Genomic DNA, 19783 nt, shown 5'->3' with positions numbered 1-19783 from the left:
ATTATAAGATTGTATCCTGCTCCTTAAATTCATGGTTATGCGGAAGGATACAAAAAGCTATCTCAGAGATTTCAGCTGTCAGTTTCCACTGTGAGGAACAGAGTGAGGAAATGGAAGAACCACAGGCACAGTTCTAAGGCTCGAAGTGACAGAACAAGAAATATAACAGATAAGTAGAGGAGAAGGATGATGGTGAGAACAGTTATAGTTAACCCACAGACCAGCTCCAAAAATCTACATCATCATCTTACTGCAGTGCACTTTGCACAAGGAGAGGCTGTATGGGAGAGAAATACAGAATAAGCTTTTTCTGAGCACACGCCACAAACAGAGTCGCTTGAGGTATGCTAAAGCACAAGCCAGCTTCCTTTTAGAATATGGTACTGTGCACTGATGAAACCAGCACACAGATGTTATTAAAAAACTTAAAATAAAATACCATATGCATCGCTAGTTAGCTTATTAGACATTGTTGCTAATCTGCTATTATGGATGTCATAATAAAAATCCTCAGGCCAACAAGTATACTTGTACACCAATAACAATAAAGAAATCCAATTTTTAAAAATTTATTTGGACAATTTTATTTTATTTGAACTTAACTTACGCCAGGTGCATACTACACGAATTTAGCTTAGTTTTTCAGTCAGTTTTTCGAAGATTGCTGACGAAAATCTTCTCAGAGGCAAATCAGGGATCTTTCGGCGCTCACAGTCATGTAGTGTGAACTACTGAAAGATGCTTGCTGAGCCGTCGCAGACATCTGGCAAATATTTTGCATGCTACATATCTGCCCCAATTGGCGACTAGGAGTCAGGAGCAGCGACTACATACTGCCAATGTTTGGCCAATACTTATTGCCACATATAGAGTAAACTTATAATACATAAGAGGTAAACATAAACAACATTCCACAGAATAGCCTATTTTTATTCCTTAAGGAACCATGTTCACTTCATTTAAATATTTCTTTATTTATTTTTTTAACACAATTTTAAAATTCTTTACGTTTATTTTTTTTCGGAAAGTCTATATATTGAATCATATTCTCTGTATTGCGAAACATATTGTCTCAGCAGGTTTTTGCCAATGTACAGCTCGATCTTATATATTTGGCTATGTTCACACAGAAAATAAAAGAGCCCCATATCGGAGTTTCTTACTTTGTGAAGCATTGCTCTTTTGCATATAAGAATCAGTTTCGGAGCATGTACCGCCTTACAGGAGCTAATAACAAGTTTCAGTGGCTGACACCTGTGCTGAGACTTGCTGTAAAAAAGGATGACTTTTATATCTATATAAGTCACTGATTTCTTTAAACTTTATTTCTAAGCTTTTTATTTTTTTTTTGGCACTGCAGCTGTACCCTCCTATGGCCGCACAAGGCCATTTCTTTAGAAATGGCTCCCAACACAACTAATTTAATTTTAACACAAACATCGCTTAAAATATTTTTTGGCCTATTTATTACCTCACTATCCCACCACTGAACCCCTTCCTCACTGTTGTTTATTTTTTCCTTCTTAAAATGTAAAAGCATGAACTCTAATCTGGCTGTCATAATTGACAACACTGTAACATATAGGATATAAATACCACATGCATATATGTGAAAGAAAAAAAACATTATAACTGCTGTGATGAATCTTTGGCATCATTTTAAAAAACTTTGTGTTGTGTGTTGATTCTTGAAATTTAGGCCATTTAGAGATTCAGTTAGGTAAGTACCAAACCCAGACAGGCAAGGATTTCAATTTTATATATTTTTTATCTTCTCTAAAATGTTCTTTATTTAGTCAATCCAGGACTAAATCCCTGGTCTACAGCTTTAAACCATTTACAGAGCTGTAGCAGCAGCTGTAATTAATGGATGCAACAGACACTGCACAACAGGAATCCTATGGGAGAGATCAGCTTACGCACAGATCTCTCTTTGTAGCTCAGTGGTGGAATCAACTTTAGTGAAAACCTGACTTAAGCCTTGTCCCCATGAATCCGAATATTTTGTCTCGTTTTTAAAAATATATTTGTCCACACCAGCAAGTTTTCTGGCCACTTCTCAGTAACAACAATATCATTTTCAAAATTGTTCCACCAGGTGCTTGTTGGTCCAGGCCTGGTCCAGAATCTCTGTTCACTGTAAGGTTTGTACCTCTAGAACAGGAGGATCGGAAAAAAACGCACGCAGCACATTTTGGTGACTCTGCTGTGTTGGGTAACATAAGAGTAACATTAAAATAAGCTGTAAACATGCTTTTAATCTGCAAATCGCAGAGAGAAAGAATCAATCCAATCGCTGTTCATGTTTCAGGCTCATTCAGAATAGGCGTTTTCAAAAGGCTTTGTTTTGCCCGTCAACATGACTCCGCTAGTAGCAGAGTTCTCAAAAATCTCCACCTTGGAAGGCGTTTTCGAAAAAACACTGTTTTTGGTGAATGAAAATTATATTTTCAAATGGAGGAAGGCCAAAACGGAGATAAAAAAAACTTGTGCTAGGATTTGTGTGGACAAAGCCTAAATTAACGATATGCATACTTTAGAACATGGAATCCTACAAGCGTACTAGAAGATCAAAATGCATAACTGTTACGAAAAAAAAAAAAAAAAAAAACATGTTGGCAGGTCTGCAGTAACTTCAACAAGAACACTTTTTGAACTCCCTTGATTTCTGGAAATAAGCAGGTGTCCCAATACTTTTGTCCATAGAGTATTTTTGCATTTTATTTGATTTACTGCATTTGAAACTCTATGAAAAATAAAATGCTAACGCAGACAAATGTAGTTTTAATGTCGGCTGATGTGTAAAAAACTGGATAAGCATAATAATAGCTGCATACTGAGATGGTCATACTACTGCATTGATAATAAAAGCATTTTTTATCAGTTAATCACAATTGACATTTTGATTTAGCCCACAGCTAGGCCTAGTTCATGTTCAGGAGAAAACAATATGTTCACATTTTTCCATTTAAGTACAAGACTTAAGCAGTCCTTCAGCACTTTTATCCTTTTAAAATCCTGAGAAGCTTTGTTTTTTCCCCACCACAGATCTGGCACTTTCCCACTGGCAACTGAACCAGCATCGCCGCTCACTAGGACAACCTGGATGTCACAGGCTGAACCCCCTGCAGGATCACGTCTGTCCAGAGCAGTGGCATCAATGCAGGTAGGAGCAGACATGGAGTTGGACATAGAGAGCCCAGGATGTCCAGTATAGGGAGGGCTCAGGCTGGACAGTGCTCATTGGCGTTTGGCTTTGTTTTGGGACTCTGTTTGAGGTGTTGGGTTGGGGTTAAACCACAGACAAAGCAGGATGATGAGATGGCAGACATGCAGAGATATAGAGCTGTAGTTGGTGGAGGGGTACGTGTTCCATGAAAGCTCTATTAGACCCAGTATCAACACCCTGACAGGGAGAGACAGAGAGAGAGAGAGAGAGCAGAGAGAGAAGAAGAAGATTAAAGAGATATAATTTAAAGTACATAAATATATAATATAGTAGGGCTGGGCGATATGGAAAAAAATCTTATTACGATATAGTTTTTCATATCAGCCGATATCGATATGTATCACGATATAAATCAAATCACTTTCTGTTACACTTAAAGGTTTCTATTTTTACTCAGAAGTGACAGAATAAGGGAGTTATGGACAAAATCACTAGCAGGCTCAGAGCCTTGTGGACAGACACTAGGATGTTAACATCTTGCCAGGTGGGTACAGCTTTTAAATTAATTTTAAAAAGGGGACAAATATATAAACTAAAAAATATGTAAGACCCTTTACATTATATGTCTGTTTAATTTAAATTGCAATAACACTTTATTTATTTTTATAAAATTATATTTAATCAAAAGATCATTCCCCTCCCTGAATGCAGGCAACTACATAAAGCAAAATACAAGAGTATATCACAGTGTTCATTTTGACAGGTGATTTTGATACAGTCTTAGTCTTTTCACTAAAATGTATAATAGTTTTAGTTACATTTTAGTCTATCGGATATTATTAGTTTTAGTCAGATTTCAGTCTAGTTTAATTTTGGTCATATAAAAAGTATGTATTACATATGTTTTACTGTTTTTCTATTTTCTATTTGTTGTAATTTTAGATAATTTACTGCTTATGTTTTTTTTTAAATAAGAGCCTTTAGTTTTTTTTTCATTTAAATTAAGCTAACATTTAAATATTTAAAAAAAAAAGTGGCCTATAATGGAGGTGGGAGGAATAAAGTCAAGTTTCTGAAATGATCCACTTCTACTGCAGTACAGATTTATACTAACATTACTGGCTTTCAGTAGACTAGACTTACATTACTTAAGTGTATTTAAAACTCCAGTTCAGTAACAGCAATGTTTAGCTCAGTTCAAATACAGCTAGACAGATTATATAATCTTCTGTATTTAGTAAAATATCCAGCATAACAGACTCTCTATCTGTTAAAAACTATAAAACACAAAGACAGAGGAGAATGCTGCCCTCAGGGTTTTCTAACAGAAACAGTGAGAGTTAGGAAAAAAGATGGAAAGTGCTTCCTTTCTGTGTGTTTATATACTAACCCCTCACTCGTGCTGAAGTTAACCTTAATTTACACGAAACGTGGATTAACACGGCTAACGTGCGTTACCCATTAGTTTATTAGAATGTAAAAAGCAGTGAAAGCATCTTAGCTAATGATGACAGATTGCACAGATCCCTTTTACACCTAAACATCGCTAACTTTAAACTGGAGACAAGCTAATCTAACTAGCAGCAAACAGAGCAGCGTTTACCTGCCTTCAGAAATCTGAACAAGCTCACCTCTCTAAATATCTTGGAGACGCATGCCTCATATTTAAAAGGTGAGTTTTCCAGTGTAGCGCCGCTGAATAGTATAAATGAAGTTTATCCAGTAAATGGGAGAGAAGGAGCCGCTATGTGAGGAGTTCAGAGTGGAGGGGCTCGGGGGGTGGGGCGGAGGGGGATGGTGGAGAGGGGAGGGGAGGGGTTGTACTGGGCTGAGCAGCAGTTCAGCGTGCTGCCTGATCTCGTGCTGCGCCTTTTCACAACGCTACTTAAACGGGAAATAGAAAATTTAGTTTATCGAATTTCTCGCCCCGACTTATCGCGATATATAGTTTCCTCGATAACTATCGATATCGTTTTATCGCCCAGCACTATAATATAGTATAGTATAGTATAGTAATAATCAGGTTGTCTCATCACATATTAAGGAAACATGTTAAGTTTAAGATCTGGCATCTCTTGACAGCAGAGCTTCAGCCAGGATGATGTTACAGAGCCTCTGATCCCGCCCACTGCCCAGTCCCCAGTCCTATTTCCACACCCCAGATTGCCAGGTATGGAACACAACATCAGACAAACAGTTCTAAAAAGCTCTATGACAATAGCTAGCCTCAAATACAAGGATCTGACCTGCAATGCCAACACACATAGCAAATTGGATTAGAGCAAATTAGCTGCAATTCTAACAGGATTGGGGCTGTAATGCAAACAGACAGAACAGCCAGACTCAAAGTTTTCAAGTCGATTAGCCACAGTTCTAAAAGCCAGCCTCAACAGGGTGGGAGCTGTAATGCTAACACACAGCATCTGCATTTGAAGCAGATTATCTGCAATGCTTACAGCCTGCTTTAATATGGTTGTAGCTGAGATGCTAACACACACAGCAGCCACACTCCTAGGGTTTGGAGTGGATTAGCCACAATTCTAAAGGCTGGCCTAAGTAAGGTTTGTGGTAGTGTTATCAGTAAAATGATAACTTGGTTCTGATAACTGTGCTCGTGCCAGTCTTCTACTGTCAAAAGAAAAGTCCAAAAATATGGGTGCTAACAGACACAGCAGCTGGGCTGTAACAGACAGAAGTGGATTAGTCAGGAGGCTACCAGGATACACACCATACAGGTTTGAAGCAGATTATCTGCAATACTAATAGCCAGCCTTGAAAGTGTTGGAGCTGGGATGTTAAAAGACACCCTGCTGTGCCCAGAGGAATTAGAGTGGATTAGCTAAGATGCTAACAGCCAGCCTTAATAGGGTTGGAGCTATAATGCTAACAGACACAGCAGCTAGACATGAAGAATAACAGGTAGGGAGAAAGGTGTAACTGAATATGAAGAATTAGATTTGGTCCAAAATGCTGGCGCTCTAGTGCTACATCTAAAGATAAAAATTCACACTTTAAATTAAATAATACCAGAACAAAGTCAAAGAACAAACCACTTCATATAAACACTTTCAAATTAGGTGCATGTGTGTGTGTGTGGTTTTACCTGAGCAGGTGGGCGAGCTTCTTTACCCCGCCACTCCAAAGCAGGTAAGGCAGGGTGTGGAAATACCAGACGTAGAACTGGTAGTGCAGCGAGCGACAGAAACACATGCCGATGAAGTTGGAGGTAAACAGCACTGTTATAATCTGTGAGAGCCAGTTAAAGAGAAATACACACAGGAGAAACAGTGCATGGCTAGAACTGGAGTTCCTGCTTAGGTTTTGTGCCTCCTGATTTCGTTCCAAGTACCCTAATGCTGGATATCAGATCTTTTGATCAATCTTTGTGTTTCTATACATAATACTGCACCCCAGCTAAGATAAGCTGAAGTTGTCATCTTACTCAAACGGTCCATTCCACCTTAAATAATGCAGGAGTTACACCAGGGGTGGGCTATTCGTTTTTCCAAAAGAGACATGATAATCTGGGGCTGTTTCGGGGGTGTAGCAACAGGCTGATATCATTATGATTCAATTGTAGTAGTAAATGTTTATGCATATGGACATTTAGGCAATGTAAATGTGAAACAGACATAGTGAAAATGCCAATATTATATTATTATTTAATCAACATGTACGTAAACAATTGTAAGTGAAATGTTTATGTGTTTAAGGTAAAACATTAAATTATTTTAATAGAAAGTACTATTGTCATTCTAAGAAGTAGTCTAAGTGCTGATTTATTAATTTACCATTGGCGCAACATAGCAGAGTAAATGCGGCGTGATAAGCTCATTATATTTTTCGCACTATAAGGCACACTTAAAATCGTCTGTGGACCTTATGTATGAATTTTACCATTCAGGTATTAAGGAGCAGTAAAGCCACTTTGATGAAGTACAGCATTATACAGGAGCTTCAGTTTAGTTCTCCAGCATTATTATCAGCCTGTATCCTGCCGCTAACCCCGGCTAAAACTGGAGCATTAGCCGCTAACTTCACTAAGCACCAGCTCTTTCGCAGTTCTGAGGTGAGTATTATCAGCTTGTAGCCTGCTGCTAACCCCAGCTAGCACTAGCAGTTAGCTGCTAATGCTGCTGCACCCAGCTTTAGTGGACATCTATAAATCTTATCATACTGTAAATAAACACAAGCGCTTGACTCATCCAAATAAACAGTTTTCAGGAGAGAAATCTGTGTAGATTAACATCCAGCACTCGTTTGACTTCAAAATAATTTTTTTAAGAATTACAGTTTTGTTTTCTTAATGTAGCTTAGCTTTACAGGTCTTGCCACCCAGCATCGAGACCTGCTAAATTAGAAAGAAAACAAAGCGTCACCCATGTTTCTTACTAGTGTCACATAATGCGCCTTATGTATGAAAGTAGACCAGAAAATAGACATTTATTGATATGATTGATATGATGTGCCTTATATTACGAAAAATATGGTAGTCTGTTTTGGGTTTCAACAAGTGCAGTGAAGTCTGGTTTCTGAAGTCGATATGCAAAGAGCAGGTTACAGAAAGGGCTGGATAAGGACCGCTGACCATACAATGCCCAGGTCTGAATTACACTCAGTACACAATGTAATGACTGCACTATTTGAGGTGGAGGAATATAGGAATGGCCCCATTAACTCTGCCTACAAATACAGACAAATCTATGAGACAATAACTGAGAGAAGCAGGGAAGGATATGATCAGAGTTGAGCTTCTGTGCAGTCTCCTTTCTTTCAGATGGTTCTTTCAAAAGAGCCCAAATGCTGCTCCCAGGCCTGTAGACAATGCAGTTGCATGTCTATTAGGAACTTTAAAAAGAAAGTTTCTAACACAACAATTCAAAGCTGGAGCAAATGTCCATCAGTGAGGGGATTCTTACCTCTTCCATCTCCTCAGAGCAAAGAAGACAAGTGTGGTAAGATGAGCGAGCAGCAGGGCCAGATGAAAATACCTGAATCATACATTACACACAAATATTACAGTCTCACATATCTTCTCAATGTCTTCTATCTCTCACTGAGGAAAATATGTAAGTAATTCACACAAAACAGAGCACACACAAACGCACAACGTTTGTGTTTATCTTGTCCATCACTGTTTACAATAGAAAATGGAACAGGCTGTTTTAAGCCAGATTTACCTGCTGAGGAAAATCTCCTCTGGTAGGAAGCGCCAGTTTACGGTCCACTTAAACAGGAATTGGCGACCCAGGTCAAATGCGCGGCTCATGTAACCTACTGGGTTCACTAAGAGGAAGGGCAAACCAAGCAAAAGCTGTGAGAGAGAAAGAGAGAGAGAAGAAGGAAAAAAGCAATTTAATCATCATAGTAGTGTTTTGTACATACAAATAATGCAGTCCCAAATCTTTCTGAACGCATGAAATGAACCTGGATGACAGCACACAGCATCAGCCGGGGCAGAGTCTTTATCAGTCCAAACTCTGAGAGGAGGAGGAAGAGGAGTCCTGGAGCGAAGAGCATCACGTTCATCTTCACAGACACAGCTAGACTGTCCGTAATAAAGATAAAAATAAGATATATGGATACGTATATAAATGTATACAGAGATACTTATGCTCAGTCATTACTACTAAGCTATATTTAACTTCCTACTTCACATCACCATCTGACTTAACTACAAACAGGCCTGATTACCGCCAGACCTTTTCAAAAACAGATGAGAAAAAAAAGTCATTGGTTATCTATCAGACTAGAAAAGGTTATAAATGTAAAAACTACTATTATATTCATCTGACATTAAAATGTGTTTGTTAATATGAAAAATGTAAGTTAGATAAAAAACAAAAACAACTGCCGCCAATGCAGCATCATTAGGTAGCCAGCACACTTGGGGAAAGCGCTGGACCTCAGTTCAGATAAAACAGCCAACAGACGCCTGTGCTGACCAGCAGCACTCTCGAAGTGATGAGTGAGAGAATGCCTCTACCCACAGAAAATTTACATACTGATCCACTGGATTATAGATTATTGTCAAGCCTCACCTGTAGAGAGCGCAGCCCAATGTCCAGTGTGCATCTAAGAAGAGGTTGACTGCTCCAAACAGTAGCATCATGGCCACAGGGTCATTAAAGAGGCGGAGCACAAAGATGGAGTGGATCCGATAGGATGCACAACACACAAAAAAGAAAACATACGGTGGAACCTGGAAAGCCAAAAGAAAGATGAAAAAAGCAAAAAATCACAAGACTTAATAAAAAGCTGCACATTTTGTCTGCCATTAGATCTAAATTTACAAAGATAGGCTTGCACAACCAATGTTCCGTGAGGGGAAAATGGTGGTGTTGCCCATTATGCAACACCAACTGCAGAACTACCAGTGCACATTTGAAGATTGTTTTGTAGCTGTGTGCCCAACTGAACTGAACCTAGATTTACCTTTTTGGTACGGTGGTAGATGCGGAAGACCAGCAGTAGGGTGATGAGGTAGAATACAGCAAACACATACTGACCCAGCCTGATATTCAGCCCACGGTCCGTAATGTAATAAAGCGCTGTGAATATGTACACAAAGCCTGCTGGGTACCTGAAAAGCAAATGGAACAGATGGCAAATCAAATTTTGGTGCTATAAAGGAAAACTATTAGCTTTTAGTAGTACTTGTTAGAATATTTAGCCTCATAGCTTCAGGTCGAAACTAAAGAAGCAAAATTTTGGACACCAAACATGTGGTTGCTGATTCCTCAGTGTAAGCTGAGGTGGAGACCACTCAGATCTGAGCTACAGTTACAGAGAGAAATATGGTTCTAGCCCTACAAAGACCTGGGGTCATCATCTCTGCCGTGAAGAACTTAAAAAAACTCACACCAAAGGTCCTGTGTCTCCCTTCAACTCGGTGTAGTCATAGGTACCGTTTATTACTCCCTCCACCTCATCCATATAGGCTTTCCAATCAATCTCCGTATCTGTGGAAAAAAAAGAGAAAAAAGAGACATAGGGTCAGTTTCCTAGAAAGGAATTATTAGGCCCAGACTTGGACTAAACATTTAAAATAGATATTTTCAATTGAAAGGAAAACATAGTCTACGACTAGAGTTGATCCCTGTCTGATAAACTGTTCAGCAGTGTGTGATTTAGGGGAGTGTAGTAGAATTAGAAGTACTTATATTAAGGATAGGCTGAAAACCGAACAACATAAAACATTTAAACAAGTTTTCATACGTTTTGGCACCTTTTTTCACAACATGCTTAACTGAATTTATTTGTTAACTGAAGAAAGAAGGGAATTGTGGCTGATTTTAATACTATAATGTCTCTAATGGCTTTAATAATAACATATTGTTAATTGATATTAAACGTGGGTCTTACTTATCTTATATCTTTTGGGACTTTAACCATTGAGTAAGGTTTGTTTATAGTGTTTGAGGAAATTAAAAATAATAAGTTTTTAAAAAGGAAGCAGTGTTAAATTGTTGCCGTATCTCTTTTTAAGGTTTGTTGTTCACAATCTTCAGCTGTTTCTCTGCTAATAAAGTCTGATTATTTCATATATTGTGTAATTTTGTTGGACAAAGTGAACCCAATACTAATCAAAGCCTTAATTTAAAGCCTTAGTGTTTTATATGTAGGTACTCCTGACAGTAGAGTAACTCAGAAACCTATATTAAAGCCCAGTCATGCAAAAAAATAAATATTTATATATATAATAAAATAATAAAAAATACTGTGATATATTGTGAAACTGTTAGAATCTTTAAAAATACAGGGATATACATTTTTGGCCATACCGCCCAGCACTAGCGCTACTTTGTGTTAGTTTATCACTTGAAATCTCAATATAACACATTTAAGTTTTTGGTTGTAAGGTGATAAAATGTATAGTTCAAAGGGTATCAATACTTTTGCGAGCCACTGTATCTACTTATAACATTGTAATTTGAGTGTTTAGCTGTAAAAACTGCGCTACAAGTCAGTATTCAGTTTAGTAATGTGAGGAGAGTGTGTTTCTGACAGCTTGCTTAGAGGACTGTTCCTCTTTCAGTCTCCAGGGGTGCAAGTTAGCCCCCATGCTAACTAACAAAGTAACGCTAAATAACTTATTTATTTAACACTGAGAGCTGTTTAAGCAACACATTTAACCTCAGTCCTTCAGCTCTATCTGTCTGAAGTGTGTGAAAAAACAGTGTCAGTTAGTTAATGCTAGAATAGCTAATGCTAGGTTAGCTAAGCTAGCCGTTAGCCTGTTAGCTCCCTGGCTGTAACGGAACTGAACTGAACTTACACGCTACTTTCTGAATGACCCACAGGTTGATGGCTATCTCCAGGACCCACAGCACCGCCGCCACCAGGCCGGTGTACTCCGCCTTAAACAGCACCAGGTGTTTATCTCTCCACACCGAGCCCAGAGTAGCGGACAGCCCGGCCGGAGCGGCGGCTCCTCTCTTCCTCCCTCCTGCCATTACTGTCCCCGCTGCTACCGCTGCTGCTGGAGGAGGAGGAACAGCTCAGTAGAGCTCAGCGTGGCAGCAGCAGCTCCTCTACTCACATTCACTGACACAGGAGAGATTATGACAGGCCGAAAGGGCCAAAAGAGCTGATTACAGTTCAAACCAGAATTTTACATACACTATATAAAAAATACACATACACATGTTTTTCTCACTGTCTGACATGAAATTTAAACAAATCTTTCCGGTTTTAACTAGGATTACCAACATTATTTATATTTGCCATATGCTAGAATAACGAGAGAGAGAAAAAGAGTTTACATACACTTCATTTAGATTTGCTACCATTTCCCTTAAACTGTATGAGCTTCTCACATTAGTTATATTATTTTATTATAATATTTTTATTGATTTTGATTTCTTATAGCACACAAAAACATACACCAAAGGTATTCCTAATCCCTTAAACCCTACCTGTAACTATTCCAGCATATATACATTTTGCAATTGACTTAAGCATAAAAGAAAAAAAACAAGAAGTAGTAATAAATACAATGATAAAGGACAGCTGCTGAATTTAGGAAGAATCTAAATGCGTCCTAAATGGATGCCAGCATTTATAGAACCTCCTAATTTGACCCTCTGGCTGTGTGCTTCACATAACCTTTTTGACCCAGTAATTATGCGAAGAATAATACGTCTGGCTAGAAGTGTGGACAATGCTACCACTTCTGATTGTGCTGAATAGGGGGTTATGTTTGAAGTCCGTATTCCAAATATGCGTCTAGTAGTTTTGGGCAAGTGCAAAACATATGAACAAGGGTGCGTAGATCAAAGCAAATCAAATTTATTTGTATAGCGCTTTTTACAACTGGTGTTGGCACAAAGCAGCTTTACAGAAACGTGATCACAGGACAAAGAGTCAGGCAAAAGATTAAACATAGAAAATACATAATACAGAACCCTCGGTGAGCGCGGAGGCAAGGAAAAACTCCCTCAGTGATCTTGTTTACATCTAAGGCAAATTGGATCCATATCAGGGAATAATTTTGCCAATTTATTTCTGAAAAAATAAAGCCTATAGAGAACCTTGAACTGTATTAAACCATATCTTAGACATATTGATGATGAGTGCCCCACCTGCACAGTCCACTGAAAGACTTATTGTGTATTTATACGATTCAGGGTAATCTTTGAATATTTTTATACAAAATGGACACTCCACTCCTTTGTCTTAAGGGTTAATACTTAAACAGTCATCACCGTCATCATAGATTCCACCCTGTTAAGATGGTAAGGCCTGCAAGCTTCTCCCTTTTTTCTCCAAATGTAACGATGGTTATTAGGGCAAAACAGTTCAATTTTAGTTTCGCCAGACCACAGGACATGTCTCAAACAAACAAAAATTAGATTTTTGACAATGCTTTGTTGTAAGATGGTGAAATTTGCGTTTTTAAAAGATACTTAAAATGTAAGATCCATTGATTTTCAGCAAAAATATCTGACATACATTTTCAGATCTTTTATTTAGTATCACATTTGGCATAAATCTGTCTTTTTATTTTTAGTCAACTAGTTTTCAATTTATGGATCTGATTTTTTTTTCTGAAAATAAATTCATAGGAATTATCAATTTAATGTGAATTTTAAAGTTGCCATGTCCATCATCATGTATCCACTTTATTTGAAGTGATGTGAATCATAATAGGGCATCACCAATATACTATTCACTACATATTCATATTCATACATATATAAATATACTAACATATTCAGTACAGAACATGTTTTAGCTTCTATTTACAGGAGAATTCTGTATTTTCTGTAGCAGCCAGGCATAGAATTAACAGTTCTTACTGACACAGGGAGGGATTGAGCAGAAATAAATGCTGTTAGCCCTTTTGGCCTTTCATATTCTCAGACCACGTGATCAAAACAAGAGTTCAACTTGCGTAGATGACGTGAGCTTCGTAGCTACGAAGTTTAAAGGTAAATTCGAGGGTTTTACTGAAAAAGATTGAATGATGAGCGCTGTGTATCTTTACTGTACTGAGCACTGACTGAGTATAGCTGCGCTAATGTACTGAGGTTCATTTTGAATCTTTATAGAGGTCAAATACCAGACTAGCTAATGTCAGAGACAGCACAGCTAGCCTAGCTTAGCTTAGCCTAGCATAGCCCGGTAACCAGGTTACTGCACTGACAACTGCTGCTGTTCTGATAAAGTCAGCTGAGCAGAGCTTATGTTTCTCTTCTGTTCAGATGTATATCTGTCTTAGCTTACATTAGAGAGTTGGCTATAATACGGGTGTTTTTATAGGCTCTGTTAGCTGGGTGAAACCTTTAAAACACGCAGCTAGTTAAAGTTTATATTTACTCTGAAACAGCTGCTCGTTAGCTACATTCTAGCTAGCTAACTACTATTTCTGTCTGTTGGGCTAATAATAGAAACTTGAATTTTCCTCCACATTTAAATACGTTACTGTTTGGAAATACTAGTTAACTAACCTACATTTTGGAGTTTAGGAAGCCTAGTTATTTAGTTATAAACCTAGTTTAAGCTAAGTAACCTTTTTGGCAAAGTTAACTAAACTAGCCACTTTTCTAGAGATTCAGTTCCTCACTCATGTTTATGTTTTATGGTTTTATATCTAAGGTTACATACAGTACTGTAATAATTACAGTACCTTAATTTGTCTTTAAATGTTTTAAATACATCTAACAGTAAATACAGTTGCATTTCACATTTCACAAGGGAGTTCCTATTAATTAAATATAAAATAGGGCATTTATCATTGGACATTTTGCTAAGTAAATACAGCGCTGGAAAAAAATTAAGAGTCCACTTCAGTTTCTGAATCAGTTTCTCTGATTTTGCTATTTATAGGTATATATTTGAGTAAATTTTTTTGTTTGTTTTATTCTGTAAACTACGGACAACATTTCTCCCAACTCCCAAATAAAAATATTGTAATTTAGCAGAATATGATAAATGGTTGGAAAAAGATGCAGCGCTTTTATTGTTCTGAAAACAATATTTGGTTGAATAACCCTGGTTTTTAATCACAGTTTTCATGCATCTTGGCATGTTTCTTCCCCACCAGTCTTACACACTACTTTTGGATATGTTTGTACTGTGATAATTACAGTGCCTTAATTTGTCTTAAAATGTTTTAAATACATATATCAAAAGTCTTATAAATTCCACACACAGTAACTACAGTTGCATTTCACAAGTTAATATAAAATTGGGCATTTTTCATTGAACATTTTGTAAATATGTAATTTGACATTTTTTATTTTCAGGTACTTTTTTATTTTTGACTATTTCTGTCTGTTGGGCTAAGGTTTGAAGGTTTAGTACAGATAGGACCGATCTGATTTAGGTCCCATATTAACATTAGCTAACATGTTAAATATTGGACGAACAGGGCCGGTACATTAACTGATCCATATTCCAGATTTTGCATCCTGTTGGTGTATTTAGAGTCTAGATACAGTCTATCGCATAGAAATTCTGTATGTTTTGTTTTTCTTTTTTTGTTTTTGGTCAGAAAATTAATAAAGTTAATATTGGTGTTGAGTGCTTTTTGCCATTATTTTAATTGCAAAAGTGGTCTTAATTTTGCCTCTGATTGATATTAAAAAAGTCTTCAGTTTAATTTCCCCATACCTGTTTAAAGTTGCAGTGTCAAGTTGCAGGTCTCATTCCATCATTTTTGATGAATTTTAACACTGAGTGCTAGGTAAAGTTAACCCATAAACTTCACTTAACGTCAGACTCTCAGTGGGGAGTGTCCCCACGGCTGAGCGTCTCTCCGAACTCTTATTGCTGATATAAATGATTTTGAGGAATGTGCTTAGCTTCTTAAAACTTTTGCACAGTACTATATGTGTAAATATAAAGTTATTTAACACTAGTTATTCTTGTCCAACTGGTTAAATGTGACCTTTGGGGAGCCAAGTGTCTACTTTTTATAGTAGAGTTCTATATCTATCTATGCCTGTTTAAAATATACTCTGCTGTAATATTACAGGACAGAACCCAATGTCTGCTGGATTTCCCTGAGAAACAGCTCACCTATTGTGAGGACTGACAAATAGGAGGAAGAAGATGGAGGACTTCCCCATTGGAACTATACAGGCAGTGTGTTTAGGTTCCAGCATCGCTCTCTCTAGTCTGTTCTTTTACGTCTACAAGAAGAAACGCAAAACTGTGGACAGACTGAACGTGAGGAACATTCTTCTTTTTTCCATTGATGTGAAAATGCCCTTAAAGTCTTATCCTTTCATAGGCCTGTTTACATGTATGTGTATCTACAACAGTTTTGTTGTCCCCCATTTTAAAAGGTCAGTGTTAGACCTTCTACTTCTGTTTATAAATGTAATATGAAATATTTATGCCAAAAGGGTGAATATGAGATGCAAAATGATCTTGTTTTAGTACTGATTTAAAATAGTCTAGCTAATATCGGTTTGGGCCACACATTTAATTGAGCTAAGCTTAGCTCAGTCTTAGGCCCAATCCCAATTTGTTTCCGCCTGCCCCTTGTTGGGTGTAACCCTTCCCCTTGGAACAGAGTTAACTACAAGGGAAAGGGGTAAAATCATCCCCCAAAGAATTGGAATAACCCTTCAGGCCCCCGCTAAATATATAGCTATATCAGTGGAGTTCAGCAACCTAGCTGCTGGTCAACTTAGTTAAAGTTAACAAACTAACTTTAGGACTTCATCTGTCTTTAAAAAGGGATCAGGTAATGGGGACCTGAAATTAGCGTTTGTTAGCTTTTATATTATTATATTTTTCTGTTTCACCTTAAATGCTGCAGCCTCTGCTGTGGTGCAACAGGAAAGTTAGCTAGCTACTGAGACAAACTTCTGGCATTTTTAATGCCAGAAAAATGGGCATAAAACATTAAAACTACACATTAAACTATGGTTATACTTAACAAGAAAAATACTCAAGTTTGAGTTTGCTAGTGATTCTCTCAGCCCTATGTTTGTAATGTGCATCTGAAAAATCTCTGTTTGAAAGACTATGTAGCTCTAACACTTCCCCCTCTCCCATGAGCTCAACAAAACCTTAAACTAGGGCCCTTAAACTAATATTGAACCCATCGTGTGCTTTCAAACTCATGAACAAAAAGGAGTTGATGTATGTTTGTCTTTTCAGGATGCTCCTCACATTGCTTTAAATGAGGAACTGGTGGACCTCCTGAATGCTACACCTGGGAAGTGTCTGCAGTATGTGGTTGTTGAAGGTAAGTTGATATATTTGTGTTAACTAAGGGCTGCATAGATCACTTTTTAGTACAGTTCAGCATTTTTACTGCTGTGATTTAATCGTTTCTAATCACAAAAGAATAGATTTTTTTAAGTGTAAAACTGAAGCAGTGATGTCTTAACTCTGTTTAAAAAAATTTATTTTTTTGTCTTGTTCCTCCTGCCTTGTCTGGCTCTGCTTCTCACTTTAGGTACAGTGCACCCTGTAGGGGAGCCTCTGAGGAGTCAGTTTCAGGAGGGAACTGTTGGTGTAATGCAGAAATTAGTCCTCCGGGAGCACAAACTGGTGTGGAACAATCTGGCACGCACCTGGTAAAACCATTTTCTCACCCATAACAAAATTTTCATCTTTAACATCTTTACAATCTTTAACAAATCACCTTAACATGACACAGCTATTTGAACAAAAATACAATTTGAAATGTGGTTCTAAATTTCATTAGAATCCATTTGATTTTACTTTTTGAGTGTGACTGGGAGCTTTATCTTATAATGTCATGAAAGGACCTATTCTAATCATGAATTTACCTTAGCAGTTCTATTCTAATCATGGATTTACCTAAGCAGTGCTATTCTAATTATGCATTTATCTTAGCAGTGCATTTGTAAATAGGTAGTTCACTGATAGAGAGCATGATAAGTGATCCTGAACACTTTATTTAGTTGAAGGTATGCAAAAAGTGTGTAAAATGAACTTAAACTTTCTCTGCTGGCTCTCTTCCACATTTCCAGCATTGTTTACAGCAGCACTGATATACAGCGCCTCTGCTAAAAATAAATCATAACACTGTGATATGACTTCATTTTTTTCCATTAATAGCTAAAACGTGTTTATTTGAAGTAATGAAACATATCAGTCCTGCTTAAAACTAGTATAGCCTTATGTATGAAAATAGACCAGAAAATAGACATTTATTGATAGGGCGCCTTATAGTGTGAAAAATATGGTAAATTAGTCATTTTTCAGCCTATCAGTGAATTTTTTTGTCATTTTTGGTCGAATAATTTTTAATATTAAGTGTATCAATAAACTGCACCACATTTTAATTTAAAACAATTAATTTAAAATTCTCTGATCCCAAGTTTTCTGATGCTCCCCCGTGTCACCCTCACAGGATGGACCGAGAGCACGTACTGCACCAGCGCGTGAACGCCGTGCCCTTTAACCTGGTTGGTGGAGACGGAGCGAGTGTGCGTGTGCTCTGCCCCCTGGAGGCCACGGGTCCTGAGATGGAGACGGTCCACAAGAAGTTCCACCAGGCCAGCTACGGCTTCACTGACCTCCTGGGCCAGTACCTGAGTGGAGAGAAGCCCAAGGGCCAGCTGGAGACAGAGGAGATGCTGAAGGTGGGTGCGTCAGTGACCGCCGTGGGCGAGATCATCCTGGACACGGACCGCCTGCTTAAGCTCCGCCCCCCGACTGACGGCTCGGAGTTCTTCTTAAGCACTGTGGACTTCGAAAGCCTGCGGCTGGAACAGGAAGAGCAGTCGAGCGGTTGGTGGGTGCTGGCCTGTGTGTTTGCAGTGGTGGGTGTGTCTGTCCTGGTGTGGGCGGGGCGTCGCTACTACAGGCAGCTCCAGGGTAAGCGGGAAAGGGAGAGGAACAGGAGGGAGTTCGAGCGGATGTGGGAGGCTGACGGGGAGGAGCCCGTGGAGAACTTGTGTGTGATCTGTCTGAGTAACCCACGAGGGTGTGTGCTCCTCAACTGCGGACATGTCTGCTGCTGTTATAGCTGCTACCAGGCCTTGCCTCAGCCCATCTGCCCTGTCTGCAGGCAGGACATCATCAGAGTCGTGCCCCTTTACCAGGCCTGAGAGGAGAAAGAAAGACAAAACAAGAGGAAAGGAAGAAAGAGGAATCCCAGATGGCTCCTGTTGAGCATGTACAGTACTAGTCAAAGGTTTGGACACAGTGTTTTTTCATTATTTAAAAATGTTCTGTATTGCACATTAATACTAAAGTCTTCCAAGCTATGAAGAAAAGAAAATCATATGAAAAGTGTTAAACGAACCAGAATATATATGTTTTATAATTACCTGTTGATCCTTTCCCAGTCAGCTTTGTGAGGTAGAGTCAGCTGGAATGTCTTATCAAGACTTAATTACTCAAATGTGTCTTCCTCTTAGTGTGTTTGAGAGCATCAGTTGTAAAGTTGTGAAGAGGTAGAGTTACAGGTATACAGTGAAAAGCCCTATTTGAGAAAAAATTTTATGCATGTTATGGCAAAACTACTCAACTAACTAAAGAAAACATTATGATGAAACTGGCTCCTATCAGGAAAACCAGAAAAGGAAAAGCAAGAGTTACCTCTGTTGCACATGATTAAGTTATTTCGAGTTACCAGCCTCAGAAACTACTAATTAACAGATTAGATACCGAGATAAGAGACATATAAATGCTTCTTCACAGAGTATTTTGGTTTAACACTTTTAAGTTACTACATGATTCCTTATGTGTTCCTTCATAGTCTGGAAGACTTCACTTTTCATTTACATTTACAATGTAGGACAAAAATAAAACAATAAAAGTCCAAACTTTTGACTGGTACTGTACATGTAATATGTTGTTTGTTAATTATTAGCGTAATATTAAACATGTGTGAAACATCACAGAGAGCTGCATCATACAAAATAAACTACAGCAACTAAATATAAAATATCAGATAGTCAATGTTTCTAACCTTTATTATTAGAGCTTCCATTCTTTTCAGGACACTCACTTTATGGTTGTTGCATGCCTCAGAAGTTAAGATTCTTTTCTATCATTTCTAAATGATCTAAAAAATTTTGGTTCTCACCATCCAAATCATTCATGACACATTCAGAGATGTTGAGATCTGGGCTCTGTGGTGCTCAGTTCATTGCAGTTTATTTCCATATGTTCCAG

General features: G+C 38.0%; 2 protein-coding genes across 2 annotated transcripts; one reads left to right on the top strand and one right to left on the bottom strand.

Moving 5' to 3' along the window:
• Positions 1–2769: 2769 nt before the first annotated feature.
• alg3 (ALG3 alpha-1,3- mannosyltransferase) lies at positions 2770–11721 on the bottom strand. Its single transcript, XM_007231619.3, has 10 exons — positions 11448–11721; positions 10032–10131; positions 9605–9752; positions 9211–9371; positions 8597–8717; positions 8350–8483; positions 8089–8160; positions 7908–7984; positions 6273–6417; positions 2770–3406 (listed from the first exon to the last, which is right to left on the bottom strand). The coding sequence occupies exons 1-10, from the start codon at positions 11623–11625 to the stop codon at positions 3241–3243; spliced, it is 1302 nt and encodes a 433-aa protein (XP_007231681.1). The 5' UTR covers positions 11626–11721; the 3' UTR covers positions 2770–3240.
• Positions 11722–13501: 1780 nt separating this feature from the next.
• Positions 13502–19555, top strand: mul1a (mitochondrial E3 ubiquitin protein ligase 1a). Its single transcript, XM_007231618.4, has 5 exons — positions 13502–13602; positions 15651–15844; positions 16787–16874; positions 17088–17208; positions 18012–19555. Exons 2-5 carry the CDS (start codon positions 15728–15730, stop codon positions 18709–18711), a joined length of 1026 nt encoding a protein of 341 aa, XP_007231680.3. The 5' UTR covers positions 13502–13602; positions 15651–15727; the 3' UTR covers positions 18712–19555.
• Positions 19556–19783: the final 228 nt, after the last annotated feature.

This window comes from Astyanax mexicanus, chromosome 4 (genome assembly GCF_023375975.1).
Source record: "Astyanax mexicanus isolate ESR-SI-001 chromosome 4, AstMex3_surface, whole genome shotgun sequence".
Classification (NCBI taxonomy): domain Eukaryota; kingdom Metazoa; phylum Chordata; class Actinopteri; order Characiformes; family Acestrorhamphidae; genus Astyanax; species Astyanax mexicanus.
Note: the sequence above shows the minus strand (reverse complement) of the source record. Positions and strands in the feature narration are given on the sequence as shown.

Coding starts and splice junctions, on each gene's coding strand:
- alg3 (XM_007231619.3), bottom strand. CDS start 11,625: ATGGCAGGAGGGAGGAAGAGAGGAGCCGCCGCTCCGGCCGGGCTGTCC. Junction 10,132..11,447: donor GGTCATTCAGAAAGTAGCGT/GTAAGTTCAGTT, acceptor TTTTTTCCACAG/ATACGGAGATTGATTGGAAA. Junction 8,484..8,596: donor TGCTGTGTGCTGTCATCCAG/GTTCATTTCATG, acceptor TCTCTCTCACAG/CTTTTGCTTGGTTTGCCCTT.
- mul1a (XM_007231618.4), top strand. CDS start 15,728: ATGGAGGACTTCCCCATTGGAACTATACAGGCAGTGTGTTTAGGTTCC. Junction 15,845..16,786: donor AAACTGTGGACAGACTGAAC/GTGAGGAACATT, acceptor TTGTCTTTTCAG/GATGCTCCTCACATTGCTTT. Junction 16,875..17,087: donor GCAGTATGTGGTTGTTGAAG/GTAAGTTGATAT, acceptor TTCTCACTTTAG/GTACAGTGCACCCTGTAGGG.